Here is a 15,507-nt window from a genome sequence, read left to right as displayed (position 1 = left end):
GACCGAGTCTGGGCTCGTCCTCCGCCGTCAGGCGGTGATGGGCCCTGACCAGGCAGCTGAATCACAACACCATGCAGGGCTTGACGCTAAGCTTTTTTCCAAGTAGGACTGTGCTACCATGCTGAAAAATTTAGTAGCACACAACATTTTTTAGTAGCACAATGAAAATTCTGCAATTTTGGTAAAGACGTCATTTTCAAACAAATAAAGTACTTTAGCCTAATCCTAACCCTGTAGACACATTTTTAATGTTATAACTGGCTCTTTGCCTTAACAAAAATCAGGCCTTAAGCCTTAAATCATGTTGAGGGTCCAACATGACCCATTTTTACATTTGAGAACAGTGAAATCACCAAACATTTTTCCTAAATTGACTTCTTATGTGACCAGGAATGGGTCATAAATGGAAATATTTCACCTTTTTTTTTTTTAAATCAACAGACACAAGCAGTAACCTGTTCTAGGTAGGCTATTCATTAGATTCACATGACGTCACTGTGTTTCTGCGCCGCCATATTTGTGTCCGAATCAGGGCGATCTGGGCACAGATCACAGCATGTCACGTTACCAGAACAAGTGGAGTAGTAGGAGGAAATCAGCAAGAGACCGAAAATTTACGATATTTGAAAGATGCCAGGATTATATTGTGCTGTTGACTGTGATAGCAGTCGCCAAAAAAAACCCGGACTGCAGTTTTATTCCATCCCAAAAGACGTAAAGTTATAGGCGGAATAAATGGTTGACTGCAGGCAGTTTATCAGTGGCAGCATGGGCTGTGACAAGTCTCACAAAAAGAGGGGATTCACTTTTTTTTTTTTTTTTTTAAATAACATGGATATATTGAATTCTGCATTTTGATTACTTTCTTATTAATTACTCACTGATTCTGCATTTAGGGTCTTTTATTTCTGTATAACAGACCGTTGCTAAGTAAAACGGGCCGTTGCTAGGGACGCCGCTCTGATCAGCGGAGCAGGGCAGAAGAACTATCAAGGATTTTTACCTTGTGTTTCATTTTTACCAGCTTCAGACTAATTGTGATGTTAGAGAAATGACGTGTAGCTTGTTAGAGGGAGAGTGGAGGCCCTTTGCCTCCCTCACCACTGCTGGAAACCAAACCTGCGATCAGAGCGGACAGAGCGGACGGGCCAGCGCAGTGTCACAGCTGTGACCAGCTGTGTCTGTGCCACCGCGAGTCCGTGACACAAACGTGTCCCGTAACCGTCATCTCTTATGACAGACAGGACGACATAAATGCGCACAACGTAACATTTACATGATAATTCATCAATCTACTGATTGATTATCAAAAGCTCATTGAAAACAACTGCACACGAGTCGACAGGAGGAGGGTGAGGAGCAAACAGCGGAGAAGTGACCACTAAGGACTTTGATCAACATTACGTCTCAAATTAATTAATTAATTCATAAACTGTGTAATAAGTGTGATAATATAGAGTTAGTCTGTTGTTATAGAGATATAAACCCAGACAGGATGTATGAAACCCTGTCATTTTGTCAAGAAACTGTCATTTCCATCCTGCGGTTTGCATGCTGTCATATGAGGAGACCTGTCAAATCGGACACAAATATGGCGGCGGTCCCTTCGACGTGACGTCACTGCAACCCATGAATATCTTGACCAACACAATATTTGGTTAATTGGTCTTACCTGCCATTACTCTGATATGAATTACATCTCTTAAACCCTAGTAGCCTAGGTTATACAGATTTGTTGAACTCAGCCTGATGTTCAACAAATCAGTAGCTATATCAGTATACTTTTATTAATGTTTTTTTTTTTTTAACATTAACTCTTTCACTGCCAAAGACAAGTTATCTCGTCTTAGCGAATCCAAGCGTAGACTGCCAAAGACGAGATAACTCGTCTTAGCGTTTTTTTAATTGCAACGCCATGTCGAATGTCTTGCCCTACTCCTCTGTGAAGATCAGACTTGTATCATCAAAATAAAGTGCAGAAAAACACATTTGGATTGAGAGATATAAAAAATATAGCATGTTTTTCCCCCCTCACGGAGCGGAGCGGGTGTCTGACTGCAGCGGCGCCGCTCCGTGACACTCTGGCCGCCGGTGAGAGCTTAGGGGGCGGCGGCGGGGCTCATGGCGGCTCGGCAGCTCGTTGAAGCTCCGTGCAGCTCCGTGATACAAAGCACAAACGTTAGTAACAACAACCCCGTTGATCGCCCGTCGTTAGTCGTCAAGAGCGTTTGGAAAGTCGCCAGATTTTGCGAGAAATCACTCAGATAGCAGCTTGAAAATCCCGCGATCTAGTGTGGATGAGGAGCGGACGGCGTCGGCGAACGTGACGAGAGCTAAAGATGGTGGGAGTGTCTGTTGTGAGCTACAGAGACTGTCTGTGGTTGGGAGTTCAGGGGGCACGTCAGCCAGAGCTGTAGGGTGTGTGTGTGTGTGTGTGTGTGTGTGTGTGTGTGTGTGTGTGTGTGTGTGTGTGTGTGTGTGTGTGTGTGGATGTGTGTGTGAGACAGAGAGAGTGAGTGAGACCGCTGCCTGCTGACCAGAGGAAGCTGGATCTGATCTAAAGTGCCGTGTTTCGGCTACAAAAACCTGTCGAACTGATCCGAACACAGACCCGCACGCACACGCGCACACACGTACACACGTACATGCACACGCACACGTCACGCACGCACACACTAAAAAAAGGAAAGAAAAAGTTGTAACTCAAAGAAAAGAAAGAAAAGAGGCTGCAGTGTGTGTCAGTAGCTAAATGTTTTGTCTTTTGTCATCAAAAGTCATTTGTCAGTGTTTATTTTGTTGTTGTTTACAAGAGAACAACTGTACAGATGTTGAGGCATCACTAAAGCAAAATATAATGGAGCCAATTGTAGCCTACTGGTAAACCTGAAAATGACAGCCGACACAAAAACCTCTTTTTCTCAAGATTTTAGTGGCAAAATTGCATTTTGGGCTAAACTAACCTATAGAGGGATTACCAGCCTACGTCACAGACGTTCTACTGTGCATGTCGCCTGCAGAAAGAGAGCAGCAAGAGCCGTGATCATGTCTTTTTGTGCTGTTAGTTGCACTAATTGTTTTGATAAAAATAACAAAACGCGCAAATTTTACAGAATAGCGTCAACTCGCACCCCTTTCAAGGCAAACGAGAGAGAAAATAGTACATTGGAGAGATTAATTTCGAGCAATATAACGTGTTAGACACGTTGGTTTGAATGGTGATAAAGCTAGATATGCCCACACAGCTGTAGAACTGCAGCGAATGAGTTGAGAAATGTTTACTACGACAGTGACTGAAGACGAGGTCACATACTAATGGAAAGCAAGCTGACATTAATTAACGTTAAGCTACATTGTTTTAAATGACCAGTACATACTCAGCCATGCAGGTAACGTTACAGTTACGTTGTGCAGTTGTTCCAGACTTTAGACATGTCCGTCTCTTCCCTCTCTGACCAGGCAGCAGCTCAGTCCTCACAGACACTGAGTTTTGTAATCGTGAGTATTTTCCTGAACATGATTGTCTGTTAAATAGCTGTAGGTAACGTTAGGGATGCACAGTGTTGTTTTTACCGATGGCCGACGCCGTGCTGTGAGTGTCCGTGGCTTGTCCCGTGGCTGAGTTGCAGTTGCCGCGGTACAAACTCGATCCTCCGTCCTGACGTTTTTTTTTTCCCCTGCCATTATAAAACTATAAAACCTACAGTCTATGTATAAAACACACACTACATCAGTAGGTGATCAACTGTTGTGGTAAGCTGACAACATCGCTAGCAAACACCGCTTTGACTACACTAGATCCATAGAGGTAACCATGACAACCGGTTCTTTCTGCAGTCAGGTTGCGCACGCATTCTGATTTGTTGGTAAACAGATAATCCCTCTATATTCAACCGCCAATTTCACAAGACTGGAACAAGATAGAAACAAACAGTTTTTTTTGCTGGAAACTAGAGACCCTCATCTTTCCTTTGATGGGTTGAATGTGTATGTAGTAACAGTACATAATATATGGTGGGTCTACGAAAGTCAGTCAAAAGGCTGGGAAATGCCTGGCAAGCTGGAGGAAGCTGCTGTGAGAATGGCTGGCAGTCAAAGAGTTAATAAAACTCAAGAACCTGTCACACAAGCATCTCCATGTTGCCCCTGTGTGATGATCAGGGACAGGTCAGGTCAGACAGAGAGCTTTGAGGTTGAAGTTTATATATTAATGAATGTTGCACTGTGAGACTGTGACAACATGTCAGCTGCAAGCGTTTTTTCTTTTTCTTTTTTTTTTTTTTAATAGCTTCGCGGTATCGACCCGACTGAAACACGGGAGGACACACTGTATTTATCACAGCTTGGTCGCTGAGGCAGCGGGTTGGTTTGAGCTGCGTTGTACAGTACTTTGAAACTCTTCAGGCAGTGATCAGTGTCGGCGGCGGTCATCTCGGAGGCCACGTCTTTCCACCTATTGGCTTCCTTCACCTTTGAAACGGAGCAGAGCTCCGTGAAACAGTAGGAGAGACACAGCCCAAGACCGTGTACCGGAGGGAGGGAGTAAGAGAGTATAGTAGTGTGTGTAAGAGAGTATAGTAGTGTGTGCGTATGAGTATGATGGTGTGTGCGTGTGTGTGAGAGTATAGTAGTGTGTGTGTATGATAGGCTTGGGCGGTATTACGGTAATACCGTATACTGCAGGTATTTAAAAATAGCAACGGTATCAGTTTCAATACCGTCATGAAAAAATGCAATGCACTTATACAGGAGATAAGGATTAAATATTAAATAAAAGTAATTTAATGTCTAAAATTAATTATATGTCCAGTAGCACTTATGTGTGGTTGAATTTTAAGTTAGTTTAATATGTTTTAGCCTACTTTTAAACACCCCCCCCCCCCCCCCACCCCCCCCGCCCCTCTCCGCTCCCCCGTCGGACACGTTCCTCATAGTCACTCTCACTCACACACACATCACACAGCCAGATCGCTCTGCACACAGTTTATTAACTTGATTAGTTTCAAAAAGTCGGTCAGGTTTTACCGTTATGGCCGTTTATCACCAATAAACACAGTAGATGAGGGTGAGTGACTGAGCTGCGGCAGGTGGGGTGGGGGGTCCACGGCGTGGAGCGGTGCGGGACTCTGACTGCAGCGGGGACTATCATGTCTCTGCTCCGTGACACTGTGAGACTGACCGCCGGTGAGCCTGTGGGACGGGTCCCACTAATCGTTGAAAACACCAGTGATACGTCTCCAAACCAGAAACTTGGAAAAAGTCGCTCTTGACAAGAAAAAAAAAAAAAAAAGGGACCGGACCTGCTGTGCCGTGTAAAAAAAAAAAAAAAAAAAACTGACAGCGAGTGCGTGTCATGACTTCCTGTATCTGGCCCTTCAAAATAAAAGCCCTATAGCCTTTCATATACAGTTCGGTCATATTGATTTTGACTTAATTTTGACAAGACAGGGCTCCAAATGTTTTTTTTTTTTTCCTGCGACCAATCGACCAATGAGATTTTGGTCTGCTAATGTTTAGCCCTAGTATTCAGTTTCTGAATGGTGAATACACAAGCCAATGTTTGGTAATGCCACTTACGTCATCATTTTTAATTAGTCACGGTAATACCGTATACCGTGGTAAAATGTGGAGGAAGTTTGACGGTATCAAAATGTGGATACCGCCCAAGCCTAGTGTATGAGTATAATAGTGTGTGTAAGAGAGTATAGTTGTGTGTGTATGAGTATAGTGGTATGTGTGAGAGCAAATATGAATTATTTCCTAAACAGCCTCACATATCCTTCACTGCCCATATCAATAACATCACCCGGTCTACATACTTTCATCTCTGCAATATCAATCGCCTTCGCCCATCCCTCTCACCTAATAGCACTTCCATATTGGTCAACGCCCTTGTCACATCCCGTCTCGATTACTGTAATGCACTTCTACATGGTCTGTAGAATCCCTCAATAAACTGCAATTAGTCCAGAATTCAGCTGCACGTGTCATTTCCAGAACCCCATCCACACAGCACATCACTCCTGTCCTCAAACAGCTTCACTGGCTTCCGGTCCACCTCCGCATTGACTTCAGGATTCTGCTCCTCACATTTAAGGCCCTCCATAACCTTGCACCTCCATACCTCACCGAACTCCTCCGTACCTACACACCTTCCCGCAAACTCAGGACCTCCTCTGCCCACTTAGCTGCTTAAGGTAATGAAAGCTTAGTTGCAGGGCAACTCTTGGGAAATAATTAGAATGAAAAAGAGGAAGAGAAGAAGTCCAAACATCAACATGTTATTTTATAACAATGTATATTTTATTTGTATGATCTTAAGGAGGCTGGCATCATTCTCTTCAACAGCCACACCTCAGTCAGAGACATGTGTATGTGCAGTTCAGTGGTCTTCAATCTTTGTCGTCAATTTGCTGCAGTCAGCATCCAGTGTATGTTGCTGCAGATGAGTTGCTTTGTAACGAATTGCTGCATCACCACCACGTTGTCATCTAGTAGCAGGAATCCATGATGCGCCTCATGCTCATGAACCTCATGCCGCTCATGCCCATGCTGCTGAAGTTTCTGTACTCGCCGGGCCTCATGTACCACATTCTTCCTCTGTAATTGGGCTGCTCGTACATCAGCCAGTGGCCCTCCATCACGTTGCAGGACATGAAGTTGGACATTCTGTAGCGGTCCATGATGTTGTCGCAATCCTCCATCATCTCATGCATCTGGCCCATGAAGTTGTCTCTCTCGTAGATCCTCATCCTGTAGGAACCTCTGTACATGGGGATCATACGGCAGGACCTGATGGTTTCGTTCATGCCCATCATGCTCATGTAGTCAGCATACTCGCCCCTCCTCATGAAGTACTGGTTTCCCATGAAGTTGGTGCGGTCGTAGACCATGAAGCAGCCCCTCTCCACCCTGCAGGAGTGGCAGCGGTTCAGGTAGGAGGACATGTCGGGGCAGTCGCTCATGCACTCATAGGAGCGGCCCTGGAAGTTCCTCTCCTCGTAGAAGGTGATCTTTCCCATCATGTTCATGCCAGACATGTTTGCCAGGTGTTGTTGCTGTAGGTGTACTACTGCTGCTGCTGCTGCTGCTGGTGGTACTGCTGCTGGAGCTGAACTGCTTGTCTACCTGCTGGAGACCTTCCTTTTTATACCTGAAAAGCAGAGGGCCCCTTTGTGAAAACAGCCTGACCCAGCAACATACCATAGAAGCCCATTGAGAACTAAGGGTTTTCAACATTTACAGCTGTTTGCCCTAAAAAAAAAAAAACATAGAGAGGTGGTTTTACTTAGACAAAACCCTTTTGAAAGGGTTAACAAAGACTGTCTCAACCTCTTCTAAACTCTTCTAACCACATTATAGACATAGCTAGTCTTGATCTCAAGCTTTCCTTTAGTCAAAGTTAAAGTCTTTTATTGTCATTCCACATGTTAAACATGGCAGAACAAAATCTGTACCCAGGTCCCAGATAAAAAGTAAACAAATATAAAAGCAAGGAATGGGCAGAATCTTAAAACAGGCACAAACTAAAAACAGAAATAAATAAGATAAAATAGTACATTCATAAAAAATGGCAAATAGTCAGTGCAGAGAGACAGCAGATAGCAAAAAAAAAAAAGGCAGTTAATGTATGTGTGGACTAAAGTGCAAGTCAGTGCTTTGTTGCAGGTAATGATGGAAGGGAGTTCATCAACCTCACAGCCTCAGGGAAGAAGCTGGATCTCAGCCTTGATGTTTTGGCTTTTAGGCTTCTCAACCTCCTGCCAGAGGGGAGGAGGGCAAACAATCCCTTTGCTGGATGGGTAGGGTCCCTCATTATGGAGGAAGCTTTGCTCCTACACCTGCTGATGTAAATGTCTTCGGGGGTGGGAATGCCAGACCTTCTGTGCCGCCTTAACCACCCTCTGCAGAGCCCTCCTGTCTGCAGCGGAGCAGTTCCCGAACCAGACCGTGATGCTAGATGTAAGGATGCTCTCCACCGCACACCTGTAAAAAGCAGTCAGGACAGCTGTGCTGAGGCTGGCATTCCTCAGTAGGGCTGGGCGATAAAACGATAACGATATATATCGCGATATAACTTTACTCAATAGCAATATGAAACGTGGTCGATAGAAAGTCGATAGGTTTCATTCATTCATGTTTTGACAGAAAATACAAACAGCCAATTAAAACGAGAGTTGCGCCGCGCTGGACCAATGGCTGAGCCAGCAGGTTAGGTTGACACAGCAAAGGAAGACATTCAAGACAACACAACAACACGTGGTAGTTGTTTGGGCTGCTGCAGCCGTGTGCGTCAGCAGCCGTGTGCGTCAGCAGCGGGACATCGCCGGGAAAAAAAAAGGAGAGAGGATGAGTGTTGCCTGCTGCTGCTGCTGCTCACACCGGAGCGACTGTTGTGTTCACACTGACAGAAATGCACTGCAACTGTTCAGCTGTGCCGACCTAAACACTGACCACTGGCGAAGCAAGCGCTAACAGCGGCGATTACTCTTCCTTTTTCTTTTTCAGCCGGGTTTAGGCTGAGAATGATCGCTAATTAGACGGACCACGTCAGGTCCGGGTTTTAATTTTCATGTCTGTTTATAACTGTAGCAGCAGCAGAGAGATGGAGCAGCTCCTGTATGGGGAGCCTGGCTCTGACTTAACTCCTGTCTGATGTAATGTTAAAGAGCGCCTGAACAGCGGAGTGATAATGTCTGTAAAAGTCCCCGTGCTGTTGTACTGTATATCAGCACTCATGGTAGGCTATGTCTCTTGTCCAATCAAATTATTTGGTTGGAACTAACTATTGCATAAATATGTTCAGTTTTTGACAGAAAATAAATATTTAAATCAAAAATAACCTTCTGATATCTTCAAATCTCACTTGTGTGTATGATGGAACATTTAGGCTTGACAAAAATAGTGACTTGAGTCATATTGTAATGTATATTGATATCGACTGATATGAAAAAGATTATCGTGATAGGATTTTTTCTCATATCGCCCAGCCCTATTCCTCAGCTTCCCCAGGAAGTAGAGGCGTTGGTGAGCCTTCTTCCTGACACAGGCAGTGTGGTTGGCCCAGGTGAGGTCATGTGAGATGTGCACCCCTAGATATTTAAAACAGGGTACCACTTCCACAGCTGCTCCTCCAATGTGAAGGGGGGGGGGGGGGGGGGGGTAGGTATGGCCACCTCTCCTGAAATCCATTATCACCTCTTTTGTCTTCTCAAGGTTGAGGAACAGATTGTTCTCTCTGCACCATTCCTCGAGCAGTGCCACCTCCTGTCTGTAACCAGACTCATCGTCCTGGGAGATTAATCCCACGACGACCGTGTCGTCCGCAAACTTCACAATGTGACTGCTAGGATGAGTGGCCAAGCAGTCATGGGTGAGGAGGGTGTACAGCAGGGGGCTTACAGATGTTACTGGTTCAAAATTGCGGGGTTTTTCCTGCACTGCAGGATCGCGTGATCGCGTGACTTTTCACCACAACTGTTTTCCTCTAGGTGGCAGCACCGTACTAAATACTGCTCAGACGTTTTGGGGACAATGCTGACAGCCTGATAGCCGCGATTAGGAGTGGCGCTGTTCATGATACAGAATACAAGAGGATGAAAGGAGAACTAGCTGCAGACAGTAAATAATATAGTAGCCTCGTTTTTCAATGACAAAATGTAACGACGGCAGCTACAGTAGACTATAGCCCACGTCTCACTCTCTTTTTTCGGTCATCTGTCTCGTCATCTCCAAAATGTGTTTTTAAAATGAGCCAACTACAGTACTGTGCAGTAGTGCCGCAGATTTCTCACTCCGCACCTTGTTTGAGAGTGCAGCTGGATGATTTCTTGTGAATGAACGGGTCTGTGTCACTTTGGGGCTGGGCGATAAAACATAGGATAAATAACTTTCCCTCGATAGAAGACGCGGCCGATACAAAGTGACACCGTCAGCCATGCAGCCGGCCTGGACTTTTTATTTTTAATTATGAAGGATCATCTGCGCAAGGCAAAGATGATAGCATCAACAAAACACGGCGTAACACACGCGGCTGTATGGGACAGGCTTTTATTTAATTCAGAACAAACCGCTTAGCAAAAATGGAAAATATAGTCTAGGGGAGAGCCGGGTCGATTGATACACTTTTCATTTAAACGTCTTTTTCAAAGATGACGTTATGTACACAAACATTTTTATCATGTGATCAACAACTCACATGTGTATTTTCTTAGTTACAAGTGTAATTTAACACATATGTTGGATGATCGCGCTGTTTTATAACTTTGAACGTAAGTTGACATTTGTCTCAAACGCCCCACCTATGCGGGTCGTTTGAGACACAGAGGAGGGACGGTTGAAACAGCATGTTTTAAACAGAAACTACTGACATTACTCTCGTTTTTATGAAGCATATCGGACAACATACTAGTGTACTTGTTATTGCCAAAATGTCACATAATTTCTCACAATATAAATAGGTCAAATAAATATTTTTGTCCCGTGCGCAATTGTCAAGATCCGCATTTCGATTAAACTCGCCTTTCTTCTTTTGTACGAGTTGTTGGACAACTGCATTTTCATTTAATTTACTTATTTCCCTGCCCTAAGTCATGTTTATGGATACACAGTTGAACATATTGTCATTTTTCCCTCGGCATTTTCCCCTCACTTTGCTGAATATCTGTTGATTCACGTCATAAACACGAACATTAAAAATATGTGGTGTTTATTAAAAATACATGTTGTTCATTCAAATCGGTTGTTGTTCATTGCAAAACAGTTAGGCTATTAATTTGGTGATTTATATACAGATATTGATCGCGCAGTGTGACCACAATCACTACGCACGGTGGCGTGAGGGACATTTGAAACAGCTGTATCAATCGTCCCTCCAGCGACTACTGACAATAAAACCTGTTTTGCCTCTAAACTTCAAAACTATGACATTTCATAATTTAGGACCTGTTTATGTACGAATTCATCTGTTGTTAGGTCATATTATTATTGCATTAAACACACAATACAACTTTTGATCACTTTCTCCCCGGCTACGTTGGTGGAGATCTCCCACACAGTAAAAGATTTAGGCAACACATTCTTCCAGCTGGCTGTTTTTCTTCCAGTTACAGAAAGTAGCCTATGTGCAAAGTACCACATTAACATCTCTATTCATATAACGCCCATCGAAACAGCTGATTTACATGTCGGCCGTTAAGGCAAGGCAAGGCAAGGCAATTTTATTTGTATAGCCCGTTTTTACAAACAGTTTGTCTCAAAGGGCTTTACATGGCATCGTAGCAACATCCTCTGTCCTTAGACCCTCACATCGACTGAGGAAAAACTCCATGGAAACCCTTTTAACAGGGAAAAACAGGAAAAACCTCAGGGTGAGCAACAGAGGAGGGATCCCTCACCCAGGACGGACAGACGTGCAATAGATGTTGTTACAGACAAGAAAACAGTTTACAGTTTGTCACAGAATGTGCGGAATATGGAAATGTTAACACATGGCGATTGGCCATTCACGCGGCTTTGTTCTTGGTTTCGGCCAATCAGCTTATAAGCACATGGCTAATTATCAGCTTTCAACCAATCGCACTGTTTTAATGTGTGTGTGTGAAAGTTATTTTCTTTAGTTCATTTTCGTTTCTTTTGGATTTTTTTTACAACAATGTATCAATATAATATTGTTTTCGTTTCATTTCGTTATAAAAATCAATCCCTTTTCTTTGAAACAATGAGATTGAGCAGCTAAAACTCAATAAACTCAACCATGGCTTGTCTTATTGTTAATGAAAAAATAATTGTTAATTGTAATTCTTATTGTTAATGAAAAAATAACCCCATGGTCCGACCTGACCCAGTTATTTAATGTTTAGGTTTATTTAGAAGAAGTCTGATTATGACTGCTGTTCTGGATCAGATTATTTGCTCATAATTCGGGTTATTTTCAAACAGTGGCCAAACAACAGATCAATTAATTATTATAGACTATATTTTCCATTTTTGCTAAGCGGTTTGTTCTGAATTAAATAAAAGCCTGTCCCATACAGCCGCGTGTGTTACGCCGTGTTTTGTTGATGCTATCATCTTTGCCTTGCGCAGATGATCCTTCATAATTAAAAATAAAAAGTCCAGGCCGGCTGCATGGCTGACGGTGTCACTTTGTATCGGCCGCGTCTTCTATCGAGGGAAAGTTATTTATCCTATGTTTTATCGCCCAGCCCCAAAGTGACACAGACCCGTTCATTCACAAGAAATCATCCAGCTGCACTCTCAAACAAGGTGCGGAGTGAGAAATCTGCGGCACTACTGCACAGTACTGTAGTTGGCTCATTTTAAAAACACATTTTGGAGATGACGAGACAGATGACCGAAAAAAGAGAGTGAGACGTGGGCTATAGTCTACTGTAGCTGCCGTCGTTACATTTTGTCATTGAAAAACTAGGCTACTATATTATTTACTGTCTGCAGCTAGTTCTCCTTTCATCCTCTTGTATTCTGTATCATGAACAGCGCCACTCCTAATCGCGGCGATATGTGATACATAATCATCAAGTCATAAAGCAAGACAGGCTTTATCATATTACAATAGTTTCTGTGATTTAGGCAGTGTATACAGTAGTTAGTTCTAGTTTAATAGCCTAGAGTTTAAGCTGTGGATTACTGCACAGATCACTGAGTCATCCGCCTGTCGTCCTCCGTTCTCACAGATGCCACCTGGCGGTTGTTTTGGCACATTGAGGCTTTTCATTAAAACCTCTTGTCTCGCCAAAGAAAAAAAATGCATGAGTCTTGTGCCGTCTCGCGTGGACCACGCGTGAAGTCCGCAAATTTGAACCAGTAACATCTGTAGGACACATCCCTGGGGGGAGCCGGTGTTGAGGGTGATGGGGGTGGATGTAACATTATGAATCTTGACGGTCTGTGGTCTGTTGGTTAGAAAGTCCAGGATCCAGTTACAGAAAGATGATTTGATTCTGAGCAGCTGCAGTTTATTTATCAGGGTCCGCAGGATGATGGTGTTAAATGCAGAACTGAAATCCAAAAAGAGCAGTCTGACATAGGAACCCCTGGTCTCCAGATGTGTGAGGGCTGTGTGGAGGGCAAATGAGATGGCATCAGATGTGGACCGGTTCTCCCTGTAGGCGTACTGGTGGAGGTCTGTGTAGATGTTGACACTGTCCTTTATGTGGGCCATGACCAGACGCTCAAAGCATTTCATGATTATTGGAGTAAGGGCCACTGGCCGATAATCATTCATGCCTGTCACTGTGGGTGTTTTGGGAACTGGGATGATGGTTGCGGTCTTGAGGCATGTTGGTACCAGGGCTTGGGAGAGGGAGGTGTTAAAAATGTCTGTCAGGACACCAGTGAGCGTGTGTGCACAGTCCTTCAGGACCAGTCCCGAGATGTTATCTGGGCCTGCCACTTTACGAGGGTTGATACTCAGCAGGGACTTCCTCACATCCTCCGCAGTCACCTTAAGTGGCAGCTCATCAGGTGGGAGAGTGAGCGTGGTACTGGGGGAGGTGTTGGAGGCCTCAAACCGTGCGTAGAAGTTGTTCAAAGCGTCAGGAGATGGATCCTGGGGGCACGCTGCGCCTTTCCTGCCATACTCGGTGATGGTCTTGATGCCCTTCCACACGCTGCGGGGGTCATTGGTGGCGAAGTGGCCTTGGATTTTCTGAGCACAGTTGGCTTTTGCTTTTTTAATCCCAGCCTCCAGTTCCTTTCTTGCTGCTCTTAGTGCAGGTGCGTCCCTCTGCTTGTAAGCAGAGTCCCGTGCCTTCAGGAGGGAACAAACCTCACCATTTAATTAAGACTTTAGGTTTGCTGACATATTGAGAGCCGTTGCCCAGTAAAAAAAACAAAAAAAGAACACACACACACACACCCCTTTTCCATTAATAAAGACAGTCATATTTAGTAACCTATACTTAAACCCGTGTGCACAAATCACAACATAAACAAATACCATGCGTAACTGGAATGAAATCAGAAACAGCTGTGCGTAAAGGAGGCATCACGGAGCGTCTCTCTTTTTCTTTTTTCTTTAGAATTTTCCTGAGATGGGAGATTCCGAATATATGCTCACTATCTGATGCCGAGGCTGATTGTGGTTTGCTGAGAGAGATTATAGTTTATTTGTTTTCAGTTTTTCGTTATGGTCGTGTGATGATGCGGCCGCTCGCCCGCTAATAAATCAATAAGTAAATAAATAAATATAGCGGATCATCACAACGGCACAGTGTGTAGTGTCAACACAGCAGCGACATGCAGTCATCCACCCTCACTGTCCTGCTCTTGGGACATCCACGGCTGCTTAGTCCCAGTCCCTACTGTTTGCAAGATGTCAAAACCTGGTTTTCTCACAACTTTCTTACACTTGTTAGGGTGGAAACTGTTTGCCTTTTACTAACTGAAGTTGATATTGTGCCTTACTGATTAATAAATAAAACAGAACACCAATGTCTTACTGACTGATAAAATAAAGCTGAATCTGTGTCTCTACACTGGACACTTCCAAGCTGCACACAGTTACCTCATCACCAGAACTAACACTGAACACATATTATCCACTTTGACAGTACTGATCAACACTGAATATATCTCACTGATGATTGTTTTATTAGATTGAGCACTTATCTGTGCTCATTTTACCCAATTAAACAAGTTAATCCTGCGTGGTGTGAAACATTTGCCCTTATGTACCTGTTTATACATTCACTTTAAGTAGTAGTAAAGTTTAGTCTCATGTTTTAACTAACCTATTGTGTCGTATATTTTTGACTAACCCCCTGAGTTTAAAGACACCTGAAACTTGTAAGCAAGCCATATAGATGTGTGTTGAGCTTAATTCATGATGCAGTGAGCACCAATAACATATTTGATCATTCAGAGGCAAAGTTGAGAGCACACAGAGCCACAGTGAAAGCAAAACATCTCCAAGGCCGAAGGGAGGAGAGGATGAGAGGCCTGTGAGCTCTGCTGAATGAAGCATTGTGAGGAAGAGCTTTAATGATCTGTATTATCTGCCCTGACCCCTCAGACACCTGGGATGGAAAGTTATGTCAGTGTAGGGAGGATCTTGTTGTGTTTCAGACCCAGAGGTTCGTGTGCTGAGAAGATGGGACCAACCTGTGCCAGCCAGAGGGCACCAACGAAGGGAGGGCTAAGTTTAAAACACAGCCACTCCCCACCTGTTTTTGACCAATAAGAATTAATTACACACACATAGTACGAAGTATTAAGAATTAATGTAACGCCTTTGATTTGGGCAGAAGACAGAATTCTCGCTCTCTTGGGGTGGTTGCAGCTAACTGCTTGCAGACTGCGATTTCCTGAACTGGAGAGTTTTTTGTATCTGATTCCTTTGATGATCCAATTTAATAAATAGTTAACCGGAACATCGTTGTTTGTCCTCTCTTGGAATAAACGAACACGCAATGTCAATGTTTTCCTGTTTTTTCAACCTGACACACTCAACGAAAATGAAACAGAACTCCTTTTTGTTGGCACTAAACC

At 43.8% G+C, this 15,507-nt stretch overlaps 1 protein-coding gene across 1 annotated transcript; it reads right to left on the bottom strand.

The window, feature by feature from the left end:
- Nucleotides 1-6,488: 6,488 nt before the first annotated feature.
- Nucleotides 6,489-7,037, bottom strand: LOC311007606 (gamma-crystallin M2-like; the record flags this gene model as incomplete). The annotated part of the gene is made up of 1 exon (XM_084000854.1): nucleotides 6,489-7,037. One exon carries the CDS (start codon nucleotides 7,035-7,037, stop codon nucleotides 6,489-6,491), a length of 549 nt encoding a protein of 182 aa, XP_083856980.1.
- Nucleotides 7,038-15,507: the final 8,470 nt, after the last annotated feature.

This window comes from Trachurus trachurus, assembly GCF_905171665.1.
Source record: "Trachurus trachurus genome assembly, chromosome: 24".
Taxonomy (NCBI): Eukaryota; Metazoa; Chordata; class Actinopteri; order Carangiformes; family Carangidae; genus Trachurus; species Trachurus trachurus.
The sequence above is the reverse complement of the archived record's forward strand: the minus strand, read 5'-3'. Positions and strand labels throughout refer to the sequence as shown.